Below are 16000 nucleotides of genomic sequence, written 5' to 3' on the forward strand. Positions count from 1 at the left end.
TTGTTCGAATCCCCCAACTAAACAATTGTTATGTGAGAAACCTAACTCCTCACTAAGTGCGTCTGCAACACAACAGGCCCGGACTTGTGCAGATGATGAGGTCATAAACAGAGAGGCGAAACAAAGAGGGAACCAACAGATCTGTATCAAAATTTCAGAGGTATAACCACAATTTGTGACGCATCACTGGCATAGCGCACACAATTGCAGACACAGACCAGAGTGCAACGGAGCAGAGAACAGCTAGTCCTTGAACAAAGGAAGAAAGTTAGCAGAGGAGAATGCTCCATTTTTACTTTTTATTGACCAATTTGCTGCACAGGCAGGCTAAAAGCCTGTCAGCAACACCTGCTTTCATGAACACAGAGTAGTGATGATTGCACTCACGCTTAATGCGTGCTATATACAGAACTGACAGTGCAAACAACTATATGATTTAAAGTTTGTTTCAAATGTGGGTAAATCAAAGATGTTGACGCATCCCAGTGTGAAAAAACAAATCCTCAAAGCTCTCACATACAGTAAGCAAACAAAAGGGAAGCAGCAGCAGCAGCAATGATGTCAAATTAGATTTTGCTCTCTTTTTATCCACACTGTTAAAACTATTTCAAAGGCTTAGTCTTTTACCTTAGAAACAAACTTTTATGTTGCTAGCTTTTATGTTGTCTCTAAAACAAAACAAATGCCCTAGAAATTTTAAACCTGTTCTGCCTAATTATGGTTACTTAGTTTGCAACAGCTTTGTAATGTGATTTTTTTTTCTCCTTTTAAAATACTGGGCAGTTTCATCTCTACAGCTTGAATGCTAAGGTTTTTCTCCATCCACAGACACTGTGCAAGCTTGGATTTTAAATAATTTTATATAATTAATTTAAAAACAGCCACTTCACGAAAGTATGTTTCATATTTAAATAAGTCTAAATTAGATGTTGATGGTCATTGTCGCTGATGGTGTTTAATCCTTAAACACCTCAAGAAAGCTTTCAGCATTCTCAATTACTGTCACCCATAATGCAGAGGTACATGATTATGCTTTTAATCCAGTTCAGCTTTTATCACACCATTAAATATCTCTATCAGTCTATATGTACATGTTACAGACAGACAGACATTAATAGATAGATACAACGATTGATACATAGAAATTCATATTAACAAACTATATAAAGAAGAAAGTAAAGCATTTTTAAATGTCAGTGTTTTATGTGTCAGGGCCTAGTAAAAATAACCTCTCTATTATTTTGACTTTTAAAACTATAGCTATTGTACTCTGTTTCAAATGCTTAGAGAGTGTTGAAATAAGAGGTGATGCAAGACAGTGGTAAACATCCCCATGTCCTCAGTTGCTGGATATACAGTTTATAATACACAAAAAACTCCCAGTTTAATATTTGATGCTTCGATTTGTTCAGTTATATATATATTTTTAATTATTTGTATCCTAACTTTTGCAGAAACAGAATTGGTCTTATAAATGGGTTTAAACATCCTTATCGGTGTGTTGTGGTCATCTACAAGTTCAATCCTACAAATTTTCTTCACATTTACAATAAAAAGAGAAAAGAGAAAAATATTTCAGTGTTATTTCCCTGCAAATCTGACAGAGCTCCTCCAGCAGCAGCTGCTATTATTCTTACAAACTGCTACAAAGTCACATTTTTGACAGCGGTTGGTTAGAGAGCCTGAAAAACACAACGAGCTCAATGTTAATCAGCACAAGCCACTCTTGATTTTAGTTTGTTAATCAACTGTGAAACGTGTTCTATATATAATCTAATACAAACACCCTTGTCTTCCTACTTCTTTCTGCATACAGTGAGGGAAGTGGCATTACAGACAATGCCAGCCAAACTGGTTGCATGAATTGTGGAAAATGTAAATCATTAATGGCTGATGCATTAAGATACGTTTTTAGGATGAATTACAACTTATTGTAGAATCAGAATTCTTCATCTCAAATGCTTAAAAATCACCACATGGCTGTGTTGATGGTACGGTTACTAGAATGGGAGCACCTGCCCCCCTCATACCAGTACCAAAACTGTATATTATACAATAGCCTTAACCACAGCTGTTAACAACCATCGGCCATCTGTCCTTCCTCTGATGCCCTTCATCAGCCAGTCAGGATGACCGTGCAAAGCTGTCTGTAATCAGATTAGGCAGTGACTGGGTAACTGGGCCTTTCACATCCACCCATCATTCCATCCCACTGTTAACAACATCTGCGTCATGTGGAGCACCACTGCTGCGAAAGAGACAAATTAAAGTGCCAATGGGTGTGTGTGCATGTACACAGAGAACCAAAGTAAAGCAGATCTCCATTAACAGGTCCAGTGTTGTTGCTTTCACTGTTCATGACTTGATAAAACACATGCACACGCAAACACACACACAGACACTTACACGAGCATGCTTCAGTCTTCCCTGCCTTTGCAGTTGTAATCCAGGTAGCTGGCAAGCTGCCATCTTTGCTTTGATTAGGTAGCAGAGGTGCAACTTGAAAAATGGGATAAAACTCCTTTGGAAAAACAGGATTTTTTTTCCCATCCAGATGGCTGGTTAAGCATTTCAGCAACAACAACCATCTAATTAGCCCAGTGATTACTTATGTGATCAGAATGAACACAGGGGAGACACAAAATGAGACTATACATCAATTAAAAACCAAACAGCAAGGATGGGCAAGACAAACGTATTTTGCAGTATCACTGCAGTTTAATAATACTGTCTTCAGTGATGTACTTTTTATTCAGGGCCTTAAAATTATACTGAGGTAACAATAAATAATTTGTGGTGATAAGCAGTTGTGAGGAGATTATATCCAGACAAACAGTGGTATTACAAGGGTAAGCCTAAATAACAGTCTTACAAATGATTGCATTCTATGGTAAATTATGATCATATTTATTACCCAGTCTGATCTGAAATCTAAGAGAAGAGAAGAGAAGAGAAGAGAAGAGAAGAGAAGAGAAGAGAAGAGAAGAGAAGAGAAGAGAAGAGAAGAGAAGAGAGTGGTCCCCAGCTTTAACGTAATTTATCTCCATATAATTACTGAATCAGAATCTAACAGGTCTAATCTAACATCTTCACTTTCTGGGGCAGTATGTTACAGAGAAAGCAACACTGAGTCAAAGACGAACAGAATGCACTTAGATTATCTCACTCTTGACAGAGAAGCACAAGATATGGTGCATTCTGATGATTAGGTGCGCTGAGATAACCCTGAGACACAGAGCGCCTCTTGCTGTGAACCCTCTGGGAGCCGACATGTGCACACTTCACCTGGTAAAGGGCTCTACAGCCACTCAGATACTGCCTGCCATGGCCTGGCCTGATCCATCCTGTTTCAACACTAATGTCTCATTGGCATTCAGTCACACGCCTGCAGCGAGCAGCGAATGGAAAGCTTGGCACTAGCTCACCGCTATTAAGATTCTACAAAGCCAGCCGTTCCCCTGCCGCCACAAGCACACAGGGAATCACACAGCCAAGGAATAATAAAAGAGCTGGGGGAAGGATAAGCGTAACAGCTGGGCCGCCAGTCACACAGCCAAGATACAGAGACAGGAAAAGGATTTTGGTATAAAATTTAAAGCTCTGCTATTCATAAAGTTTACGGGGTCATCGGCTTGATCCTCAGACTGCAGTACTGGCTAATGAAAATTATATACTCCGAGTGGCCAAATCACCAGTGTAAACACGTAATCGCACTTTCCCCAGTCACCCCCTCCATCCCACCCACTGTCAGCTGCAAAACCATACCGTGACCACTTCATGATGAGCCATATTACTGGCAAGCCTCCCATCATGAGCCACAGAGAGAGCAACCCACTGGCTCATCACCCCTGCCTGTTTATGTCAGCCTATCAACATCTCCCCAGAATCATAAGCTACTTGCTAATCACCCTATGAAAGAGCAGACTAATTCAGATGTCAAGGCCCATTACCTGTGAGCAGTCTAGAGGTGACCTGAGCCCCTATCTTGCAGTGATAAAACCCCATTTTGAGGATAATGCACATTTGTATAATAGGAAGGTGGGAAGTGACACGTTGGCTAAATGTGCAATCACTGAGTGCAGCTGAAGGGGGTGCAGAGACAACTGCATGTAGCAATCATTGTTGCATAAAGATAACGTCCTTCACGCGCTGGGTCAGTCAGCGGCCGTATGGCTGCCGTGCCTCTGGTAAAATAAACAAGCCTCTCAGTCTGAGTGACTCCTCACCAGCCATCTCCTCTAATCTGCTGACACTGACAACGGCGATCCTCATGCAAAAGATGATCCAAGCCACCGTCACATCCAAACCTTTATGTTTTTTCCTCTAATTTAGTTTCACATTTGCAGGATGTGACTGATGTACTCAGAAAATAATAATAATTTTAGTGCTATCACATTACAAAAACGATCCTTTCAGGATTTATTTTAATTCCTGGTATTATCCTGTAACACATAGGTTTCTCTGGGTTCTAGGAGACAAAATAATAGCAGTGTTTTAGACCATTTTATGATATTATTAGGTAATGGTGCTGTCTAACAAGTATCTGTGCATTTACTGTATAAATAAACCACGGTTCATTCGGAAAAAGAGCAATGAATGACAGATTTCAATTTCATGTACCGTAGTAAATAAGGCTCATGGCCATAGTTATGGGGAAATAGGAGCAGAGAAAAGAGTTCTTTACAAAGCAGGCAGAAGGAACAGTGGGTAATGAGGCCAAATAGGATGCAGGTCAAAGCAAAAAATGACCATTTTTAGTGCCTATTATTCTTCGTCTACTCAGTCAGCAGTAAAGCCCAACTCCAATTGCAAATAATTTGTTACTATTGGGGCACAGAAAACACAACAGATATATAACGTGATTTTATAACCCCACAATAAATACATATTTATGGGGCCAGGATTAGAATTAGTCATTATATCGCTGTATGAGCGCTAACAGGCATTTAAGAAGACAACAGAGTCTTTAATTGGAACAGAGACTGAAGGCAGGGAGGAAGTGAAATCCCCCAGAACCTTACAAAGATAAAAAATATCCCAGAGGAAATTGTAGATACTGTAAACACCCAAATGCTATTTGTATGCTTTATGGCTTTATGACCGATGCTATTGTAAGCGACTGTAGCAAATTCAATTAGATACACAGTTATACAGTGTAGAAAATGCAACTTCTATGAATGTTTGCTCTTTTTTTCATACAGGATAGATTTGAGTGGAAGTAATCCTCTCTGTATTCCCTGCCCCTGTCTCTCCCAAACACATTAAACAGTGCTACTATGACCCTTGTCCACCACTCTCTGCTCGCTTGGTATTATATACAGTGGGGGAAATAATTCTTTGATTCCCTTGGAATTTTTAAGTTTTCTCCCTTACAAAGAAATGAACACTCATGAACAGATATCCTGTCTCATTCCACTAAAATGAAACATGACTTTTCATTTCTTTGTGTAGTCAAACTTACAAAATCAGCAAAGAATTATTTCTCCCAAGACATAACTAAAATAGTTTTCTTCCATGTCAGCTAATATATTCAGGTGCAAAAAAGACAATTTAGACTCAATTCTTCAGAATGTATCAGTAACTTTGCCACAATACCCATTATACAGATGTGTATTTTAGTTAATGTTAATCTTTAACTGAAAGAAACCAATAATTCAAAGGTGGTTGTTTATAATTCTGATGAAATTAACTAGAAGTTACAGTTTATCAGCCACTTCAACCACCTCTGCATCTCTCAATACAAGCCTTACTGCAAAGATTTGTATACACACTGTACATTTCACATCCTGCACAGCAATCACCATGAAACACTCTTTATCACTGATCTCAAAACACAGAGTTCCAGCCTTAAACCATCTAATCAAGAGACCTGTTTGCATTGAGATTGTTGCAGGTGCTAGTGGAAAGTGTTACAGAGCAGCACCAATTTGATTAAAGTGGGAATAATGAGAGGGCTGGAGACCAGGAGTCATGCTATGCCTTTTCACTGCATCCTCCAGCTTTACACTAATACCACAAGATGCCACGCACTTACACATGTACACGCACATGCACAGTGGAGTATCCCGCTCTGGTATAAATGAATTATTGAGGACTTTGAGTAGGGGTGGGAGCAACTTTACGCTTGTTTGTGTTGTAGTCACATTACGCCTCCTCCCACCTTCCCCTCGCCAGCTCCCCCCTCCTCCACTCCCACAAACACACTTTGAGACATGAGAGAGTGGGCCCTCATAGGATGCTATGGGATCTTGGCAGCTCTGCTTTGCAGTAACATTATTAGAAAAATGGTGCAATACTGCTCTGATATTGCTCTTGATATCTTACATTGCCAAAAAACAAAACTACCATTTGGTTTGGATGCAGAAAAAACACATTTGCCAAAACTTCTTGTGATTAGAGACATTAATTTACCTCATATAATTTAAATAATTTTCAAAAAGATATGTGCATGCCCTTTAATGTCCAAAAAGTTGATTCTGTTCATCTGGACATAGCATTTTCAGTGGGAGAAACGTTTCGTCACTCATCCAAGTTACATCTTCAGTCTCAGCTGACTGCAGGTTTCGCCAATCTTATAAACATTTGCATAATGACTGAAACCAGCCCACTGAAGGAACAATGGGCTGGGAGGTCACCTTCATCCTAATTATGCAAATTCTCATGACCATTGATCAACAACCACTGATCAAAGACCACTGATCAATGGCCATGAGTACCATTCACAGAGAGTTGGGGAATGGTTGCAATCACAGCATTGTAAGATGGTGAAAGATGTACTCTTAGGCCCCCTCCTCTCTGAAGAAGTCACTTGGATGAGTAACCAAACGTTTCTCCCACTGAAAATGCTACGTCCAGATCAACACAATCAACTTTTGGAGATTTACTTACCTGGATGATTGAGAATGCATCAAGATGCCCTTTAATGATTGAGAAATGTAAAACTAGAACACATCTACAGCATCATCATTTTAGATGTTGCTTTTTTAAGTTTAGTTTAAATAACTTTATTTTATGTTGGAAACTTCATTAATTTCTTCTCCCTAACAGGGTCTCACATTTCTTGATGTTAAGTCTTTAGGGAAAAATATGAATATGAGGACAAATTCAGTGTTTCTGTAAAAAGTACCTATTTAGGCTTTTAGTGAGAGAGTCTTACTAAATTTAGGGATATATATTCCATATATAGTGGCACACGTGTTCACAGTCCACACGGGGGAGGGTGGCACACCCACAAGCTAGCAGCCTCAGTACGAGCCAAGGATCAAAGCAGTAAAGAGGAAAATTATAGAGTCGAATGAAAAAGAGAAAGGAATCAATGTCATGTTGTCTGGTGAATTTTTTTTAAACATACTGGAAAACTGTATTACTGACATTTGTTTTGTTATATAAATCTGTTGTGCCTGCTTTTGTTTGGGAATGTAAAAAAAATATGCCAGTTAAAGGTTAGTGTATAAAAACTTGTGTTGAGTTAATTATTTGTGCCTTCTTCCAAAAGCAGAGCACTTTATTTTCAGCTATTTCAGTGAGAGAAGAGCCTGTAACTTGTGGGAAAACTAAAGATTTTAATTTCTTTTATCATAAAATAATATTTTCCATTAAGAAAAAAGTTATTTTTTTCTTTAGGCTGTGAGTTTTAGTTCTTAAAAAGAAAAATCGAATCTGCAAAATCGGTACTGGCAGGACAAACTGTAAAAAGAAAAAAGAAAAAAAGGAATTGGCTAAGAAAATTGTAATAGGTGCATCTCTAAAATTAATGCACATCATTGTAATCTGAATTTACAAAAACACATCTCTCTCTCTCAGCCTGTCTCTTTCTCTCTGCATGAGTGCTTGCGTGAGGTAAGACAGCAGCACTTCACTACAAACTTGACAGCTGCCTTAGGCACATACGGGAGATGGTTGATGAGAGTCACAAAGGACAAACAAGCTGTATATCAGCAAAGTGCCTTGTATGATGATATAGTGTAAAAGGCCAAACGATACAAAAAGCAGGAATGGGTTCAAAAACAAAAATATTAATTGAACGAAAATAGACTTAGATAAGAATTTAAAATAGTTTGGGCAAATTTGAAAGATTATGTCTTAAAGCTTCACCTATTTGTACAACATTTTAAGAGACAAAACTCTTATAGAAATATATCCATCTTACGCAAAAGTGAAGAGGGAAAGTAAGTACAGAGGCAGCAATAGAAATTAATGAGGCATTAATGAGGCGAGGTTAGAAGGTTGACAATATTCAAGGCTGGAGCAGCACTCCTGCTAATTGTCATACGCAGGTGCTGTTGCAACTGTCTTGTATTTATTGTTTGGTTGTCTTGCTCAAATGTCCCTGTGCAGCACCAACAGAACCACGCTAGCTGATAAACATGGTGATATGCTCGCAGCATAGTGGTATTAAAACAACAGGATGGCTTGAGAAAAAATTGTTTGCTGCTGTGCTTCTCACTGGTAGAGGTTAAGTATCGCAAGTGTCAGATCATCAGCATCTGATTGGAGTAAGCTTTAAAGGGTTCTTTGTCTTATATACCTTTAAATAACATTTAAATTAGATTAGTCTCTCTGTCAAAACCACTTTTCTTAACTTGTGTTAAACACCATGCACAAGTGGATGGTGTTTAACCTTATTATACATAAGGGTGGTTATTGCTATAGCATTTTAAACACAGACCCCACATGGTCAGCTGTTTAGGTTCAAACTAATATCATATACATTTCAACAACAATGTGATGGTTTGTCATGGCTGGCATTTTCAACCTGCTAACTTTGGCAATCACCTGACTTTGCCTCTAGAACAAGGTCCAATGTTTTTTTAAACGTTAGTATCTTAATTTGTATAAGATGGTATAGCACAAAAACTGTAGGAACCAATAATTTCATCTCCCTCAGGATGCAGTGTAAAAATTGATTCTTTAAGCTTTCGTCTAGCTGATTTTTTCTCTTGAGTTTAAACCTCTCTCCCCCAACAAGAAAAAGCTTGTGCATTTAACTTAGAACAGGTGTTATTGCAGTGGTGTTTGTGACAATAAATACACTATTTGTGAACCCATGCATCCATCCATTCATTCAACCATCCATCCACCCATCCATCCACTGGCAGCAGGTTAAGCAGGGTATTCCAAACATTCTCCCCTGCCACATTTTTCAGTTCCTCTCGAAGGATCCCTGAGCATTCCCAGGTCAAGCGGTTCTGGGTCTACTCCAGGGTTTCCTCCCAGTTTAGCGTACATGGAAAACCTCAAAAGGGAAGCACTAAGGAGGTATCCTAACCAGATGCCTGAACCACTTCAGCTGTCTTCTGTTGACATGCAGGAGCAGCATCTCTAGAGATGTTTGATCTCTGTGACATTAAAGAAGCGTATCAACCAAAACAGCCGTACAGTGTCCAGCATCTCAGGGTGAATCTCATCCAGTCATAGTGTCTTACTCCCAGGGAGCTTTTAAACTACCCCGGTGACCTCTGCCTCCTCCACATCAGACATTTTGGCAGGATGTACGAGTTCCTCAAAGTGCTCTTTCCATGGCCCAACAATATTCCAGTCTAGGTTAGCAGTTCTCCTCCCCAACTGAACATGCCCTAAGCCAAGCCCTGTTTAACCTTCCTGAGTTGTTGGCTTGTTTATGGCCTGCTAAATATGCTCCTCCACAGTCTCCACCAAACTCCTACCACACCCAAGTTTTTGCTTTCGCAACTCCTGAGGATGCAACCCTTTTGGCTGATGCTTCAAGAAATCCCCCCAGGCCAACCAAGCCAGTAAAACTTTCTTCTTCAACCTGACGGCCTCCTCACCACCCGCGTGCACCAGCAGGTCCTTGGTACCTCAGGATGACCTTAGAACAACAGGTCTTGCCAGCAGCCTCAGTAATGGATATTTTAAACATTGCCCATTTGGATACTAAGTCCCCACCCACCTCCAAGATGTCATAGAAATCCTTCCAAATATGGGAGATAAAGACCATACAGGCAGGGACCTGCACCACAAGTTCCCAGTTTGAGTTTTTCAAGTCTATCTAACAACCTTTCCCACCATCTGGACCAACTCACCACTATGCAGTGATCACCTGACAGCTCCACTCCTCTTTTCAGTGTTTAAGACATACAGCTTTGGTTCAGATGACACAACAGCAAAGTCGATCACTGAACTTTATCCTACAGTGCTAATGGTATCAAGCAGATTTCTGAGCCACTTTATGCTTGATCATGGTGTTTGCTATATTCACCAATACCTAGCATAGAAGTCTGATAACAACATAGTGACTGGAGATCACTCTTTTAATAGAATCATATCAATAGTGAAAAGATTCAGCTCCATGACAACTGAGCAACATCAAGAAGATTTTATAGCCGTTTTTACACATGTAATAACAACTCCATTTGGATCAGAAATTGAACAGTCTTTTGCCTGTCAGCTCCTTAGTACAAAGTCTGTGTGATGTCCGACTGCACCCATGTGGCAATTGCACAGGTAATTGTCCAGTGAATTCACAGCAAGTGGACAGTGTTTCCTTCCTCCTGCCCTATTCTATCCAAGCAGCACCCTGACCTTACCAAACTAAATACTTCCTGTAGTGAGAAATCCTTTGAAAGAGCCTATTTCCAGTTATGTGCTACAACTGAGAAAGGGCAACTTCAGACATATTCCCAACCCTATTCTCCCAATGATGTCAGATATTTATTGTATATAGTTAAAAGAAAAGCTATGGTAGTAGCTAAAAGCTGAGTTCGGCTTAGTTTGTCCATAGTAGGTTTTAAAAAACTTTCTCTAAGTAACAAAACCCTATTTTAGCTTTGTATTTCCATGTAGCATTTCAGACTTTCCAAGTCAATTCAGAACAGAATGAGAATCAAAGTGAACATTATGCCGGCTTTTGTTGTCGTTACAGTTATGTCGCCATTGTTCAGTTGTGAGTGAAAAATCTATGTGCTGTTACCACACAGTCATATATGGCAACAATAAAAACATACACTGTGATAATAACCTTTATAGACTCTCTAGAGGAGTGATTTTTATATTTCATTTAAAAGAACTGAAAACCATGGAAACCTGTAAAGTCAGGGGAAAAAACAAGAACTGAAACATTACAGCCTGCTTTAAAAAACAGCAGTAATTAGGTACAAACATGAAACATACTATAGAAAACCACAGCTAAGGTTCTTTAAGCCCATCCATTTGAGGATAGTAGATCTGTGATGTTTTTAATAAATTCAGAAGGAGCCAGCAGGCTGGCTGATGCAATATTATGCTTATATCTCATATAAGTGTCCAGCAGAGATTTGTGCAGTTTCATTTTCTATAATCTATCATCTGCATTACCTCCATTTTAAATTATTAATGAGGTCAATGAAAATTCATCAGTGCCTACAGTTTATTGCATGTATCAGCACAACTTTTTCCTCATTAATTCTTTTCAGCCAACTAACGCCAACGTGATTAAGAATATTTATTTCCAATAAACAATACAGTCAGGTATTTATTTGAGATCCTAAAGCAGGTTGCACAAAGTATACAAAGCAAAACAACAGGAGCAATGAAAATCACGATAGAAGTTTAGAAAGTAATGAAATAATCACCAAAGCGTTGATCATCCAATAACAGATCACCAAGATCAGTTCCCAAGCCAAAGCAGATTAAAAACACAGCTGATGTCTTACTGAATCTGCATAAAAACACTCATAATCAGTTTCAACTCAGTAAGAAAGTGCTATTTCAGCCTTAAATTACGTTGTTACATGTCCTGTTCCAAAGGAGCGGTGTGCACAGTGGCTCTCTGGCTTCATTCAGCTGATTGTCAGAAACATATCTGAGGCAAGAACAGATGTCTCCAGTTATTTGACCAGGCTCTCTGGACTGATGTATTCCCACTCTCACTCAATCCCTCATTTTTTGCAGCCAACTGCAAATCTCTTTGCAACGACAAAGCATCGCCTGTCAGGAAGATGATTCCATTGAGAGGCACTTTCTGATATGAGAGGTGCATTAATGTGATTAACCCACACTCATTATTGCTGCTTGATACAGGGGCTTAGGGGCTCATGTCACTGTGTATTTTTCTCTATTGGCATCAACAGCAGGTAAATGGAAAATGCTACTGTATGAGTAGAATCAGGTAAATCAAACTGTGATCAAGAGCAGGCAACAAAGTGTTATCAATAGCAGAATTACTGCAGCTTTGTACAAACTCAATTATGTAATTTGGGTTCAAAATTGAAAGACAATAAAGAACAAAATTAGCCTCTGAAACTCTGCAGCTTACAGGAACAGATGAATTAAGCTATTTTGCAGATGTGATATGTTCCCATTATCAGAGGAACAATTAAAAAATATTGAAATCAATTAAGATAAAATGAATATCATTTCCAAATCAAAATAATGTTATTCACACACCCCAGAGATGTTTGAGTATTTCACTCAATTACCATTTCATTCAAATAAACCTGTAATTTGGTGACTACTGTTAGATTGCATGACTATATGTATTACGTTTTCCGTCTCCAACTGACGTAGACGAAGAAGAACCAGGGTGCATCAATTTTAAAGCAAGGCCTTGTTTACATGCGTTTCATACATTCACATAGCTAATCTTAGTATTATAAGACAAATGAAGGCTTGTTGCACTAGCTCCACTGTGTACTCCAATGTGAAATTATTCATTTGATGCCAGAGTCATCATCTATTCGGCTGCACAAAAATGGTTACAGGTTGCAAGTATGTTTGATTGCACAGTGACTGAAGCTGCAAACATATAGGAGGCACAGCAGAAAATAACTGTGCAGCGGAAAGGGAATTCTGGGATGCCAATCATAAAGCTTTTCATCAGACATCTTTTCCGCGCTTTAGCTGGGGGTACGGGCAAAAATAGATTCCTGTTCTGAGCGCAAAGCTTCTAATAAAGGCATCTCCTAGCTTAATCAAAGATACCAAATGGGCACATCCAGCTTGTGGCATGTTGTTAAGCCTTAGAAAAGGCATAGTATGAACTTTGTTATTGTAATACCAAAAGGCTATGCATGTGAGGATGTATGTGAAAGAGACTTCTAGGCAGCCTCTAGAGAATATACTATAATGCACCAGAGCAAGCTATAGAAGACTACTTGAAATAGTTTCTACAACTCTTTCAGCTCACATTCACTTTTCGATCAAAGGCTAAGCGAGACAAATCCCCCCACAGACGAGGGGTATGTCTCCCCTCTATCATTTCTCGCATCTCCCCTCTATCATTTCCTCAAATTCCCATTTCTGTCTTTGCACCTCTGTCTTCCCTCCTCACTCTGCCCCACATGTCAGCTTTGTAGGATGCCCATCAGCTCCAGAGGGCAAGACAGGAAGAGCACAAGAAGAAACTGGGAAGAGTATAGTAGAACATCTGGTAGTCCCAGGGACTCTGTCCACTATTAAAGTGGCTTAGTGGGCTTGCTAGTAACAGCTGATCTAGGCCTATTTCCTCCATCACAGTGGAGAAAATCCACTCGCTAACTCAATTATGTAAGAGATGTGAATTAAACATGAAGCTACCTCATAGGAATGTATACACACAACACAGATGTGCACAGATACATAATACGTAACCATACAATATAAGAATCCCATCTGTATGCTGATGCCGGGGGGCTTTGTGAGGTCTTCTTTGCTAAAGGAACAGTGAAGAGCATGTTAATGAATGAGCGTATGGGCATCTAGGTCAGACTTGTAAGGATGACAGTGAAGAAATATGTGACAAGGAATTTTGCCATCTTTGCCACCTATTACTTCCCTGTGAGCTTTAAAGACCAAAACAGCCTTGCGTGGGAGTCGAGCCTGGAGCAAAGGCAGAGCCGATTTTCTCCCCGTCTCCCTTCATGTCTCTCTCCTTTTGCTTTCCTCTCTCTCCCACTGTGTCTCTCTCTCCTGGCCTTGCTCTATCATTCCTTCAGGCCCTTTATTAATCATCCTTGGTTAGTGGGGCAGAGAGCATGGTGTAAGGAGCTCTGCAGAGTGTAAAGCCATGAAATACACACACCTTCATGTGCATTCACACTAACAGGCTCTGTATTCATAGATCTAGGCAGTTTTGCCTTTAATCTTTTACTTATAAAAGATATAAAACATTATTAATTTAAAAATGCTGAAACACTTCTAAGGATGAAAACACTCACATGCGCACAGACACACCACAAGTTTGCATGTGCACACATACAGCTGATCTTCAGGGATTCTGGCCTGAGGTCCTGAGACTCAGCTGCTGCTGCTGATGTAACCTTTTCAACAGCCTTAGTAATTGTTGTTTAGACATTCTAGCTCCAGCATGTAGTCAAAGTAAAGTCATCTCCCTCTAACTTAAAACCACAAAGCTGCCCCACCAGTGTCACGAAAACCCTTTACTTCAGGTTGGGTCAGAGCCACAGTGCAGCAACAGCAGCATTACCAAGCCATCCCAGCATTAAATCAAGAGTTGGGATGTTGAAGCAATCATCCTTAGAAAGCTGGATGGGGAATGATGGGACAGTGGGATAAAACACAGAGCAGTTATCCACACCAACTTCTGTCCAACGGGCAGCAAATAAGTCTGAATAATGGGTGGCAGTAATTAGGCCTTCTTTCTATGCATGTAAGTGCACTTAGCTTAGAAGCTACTGGGCTGCATTCCATTATTACCATTATCACTATTTGCTCTCCCCGAGAAAGTGGTGGTCGAATTGGCCACTTAGATGCTCCGAGACAGTAGGAGATTTATAGTCTAAGTCTGGGCTGTCCTTTAAGAAGTGCAGAATTATTTAGCTGCGGGTAGACAGGGATAGACTAATATTTTTTCTTTACCTTTCTGATTTATTTTGAGGTGGTTAATAAATGTTTATATTGTAAGTACCAAAAGAATTTAAAAACTAGTTATATCAATGTTTGTGTAGTTGTGATGATCATCAATAATGAGTCCTGCATTACTTGGTGTACATACGCATGTGGGTAGTTAGGGTTAGTGTGTGTAACCTATCAAAACGCTCATCTTACAAAAACAGAAACTCGAGTTGCACACCAGCAGTAGCGATGAGGTTTGAAAGTAGTGGACGCACCTGGTTTGACGGTCTTTAAGCGAATCGGTTCCCGAAAGTGACGAATGACAGCCAGTGTGTCCCGGTTTGTAAGTCCACTGACAGGCGTCCCGTTCACCTCCAGCAGAACGTCTCCGTAGTAGGGAAGCTTCCCTACGTGACACACCAGCACGTCCAGTTTCATTTGGCCCAGGTAGGGGAACTGTCCAAGCTCTGCTCCTCCGAGGACCTCCACCACGGAGCCAAAGTCTCCCAGGTTCCCCCATGACACGGCGCACTCCACCACTTTAGAGGACCAGTGTTTCTTCTTCTTCAGTGTTCTAGACATGGTTGTCCCCTTTTCAAATAACTAACAATCTAACTGGTAGGAGTCGCCTCGGCTTTTTGTTGTTAAATGAGCGCGAATTGATGCGGCCTAATAAACCCTCGTGAGTTATTCTCGCGACCTGCAGGGAATTTCATCTTCTTGACATTTATGAGGCTTATCTTCACCCGTGAATTTGCCGCTGAGCTCTGTCATCCCACGGGCTTATGCTCCGGTGTGCGCACAGTTGCCTTGGTTTCAATAATTCCGAGCGCTTTTTGTGCGTAAAACAGGAGAGTTGACTGCAGCGATATGGTTAACCAGAAGATAATCAAGGTTTTATGCTTTCCATTGCTTCTCTGGAACCATATCCGCGCTTTCCTTCGTCTTGTAGAGGATCCTCAAAACGTGAAGTAGTAATAAAAATATAAACAGAGTATATTTTTACTTACTCGGCGATAGATCGTGGAGTGTCAGACGCTGAAATTTAGTGCGTCAATGAGAAATCCCTCATACCTGTGGGTAGGCTGAAAATAGACGGGCGGCAGCGCTTACCGGTTGGCGGTTTACGCTTTTGAGATCCAGCCCATGATGACTGAGCTGAAAGACATCTGCGAGCGTTTGTCTGCTACAGGTTTGAACACACCTGGCACCGTCAAGAGAGATGTTGCCA

At 40.2% G+C, this 16000-nt stretch overlaps 1 protein-coding gene across 3 annotated transcripts in view; it reads right to left on the reverse strand.

Annotated features, from left to right (window-relative positions):
- The window catches only part of magi3b (membrane associated guanylate kinase, WW and PDZ domain containing 3b), a 122613-nt gene extending 106613 nt beyond the window's left edge, over positions 1–16000 (reverse strand). For 2 of the 3 annotated variants that reach the window (XM_012918157.3, XM_012918156.3), the window contains exon 1: positions 15045–15999. In XM_012918157.3, coding sequence (XP_012773611.2) covers positions 15045–15351 — 307 coding nt within the window. In that variant the 5' untranslated portion in view covers positions 15352–15999. Of the gene's footprint in view, positions 1–15044 lie in introns of all 3 variants that reach the window. The other variant, XM_012918158.2, reaches the window with a different exon arrangement.

This window comes from Maylandia zebra, linkage group LG5 (assembly GCF_041146795.1).
Source record: "Maylandia zebra isolate NMK-2024a linkage group LG5, Mzebra_GT3a, whole genome shotgun sequence".
NCBI classification, from domain to species: Eukaryota; Metazoa; Chordata; class Actinopteri; order Cichliformes; family Cichlidae; genus Maylandia; species Maylandia zebra.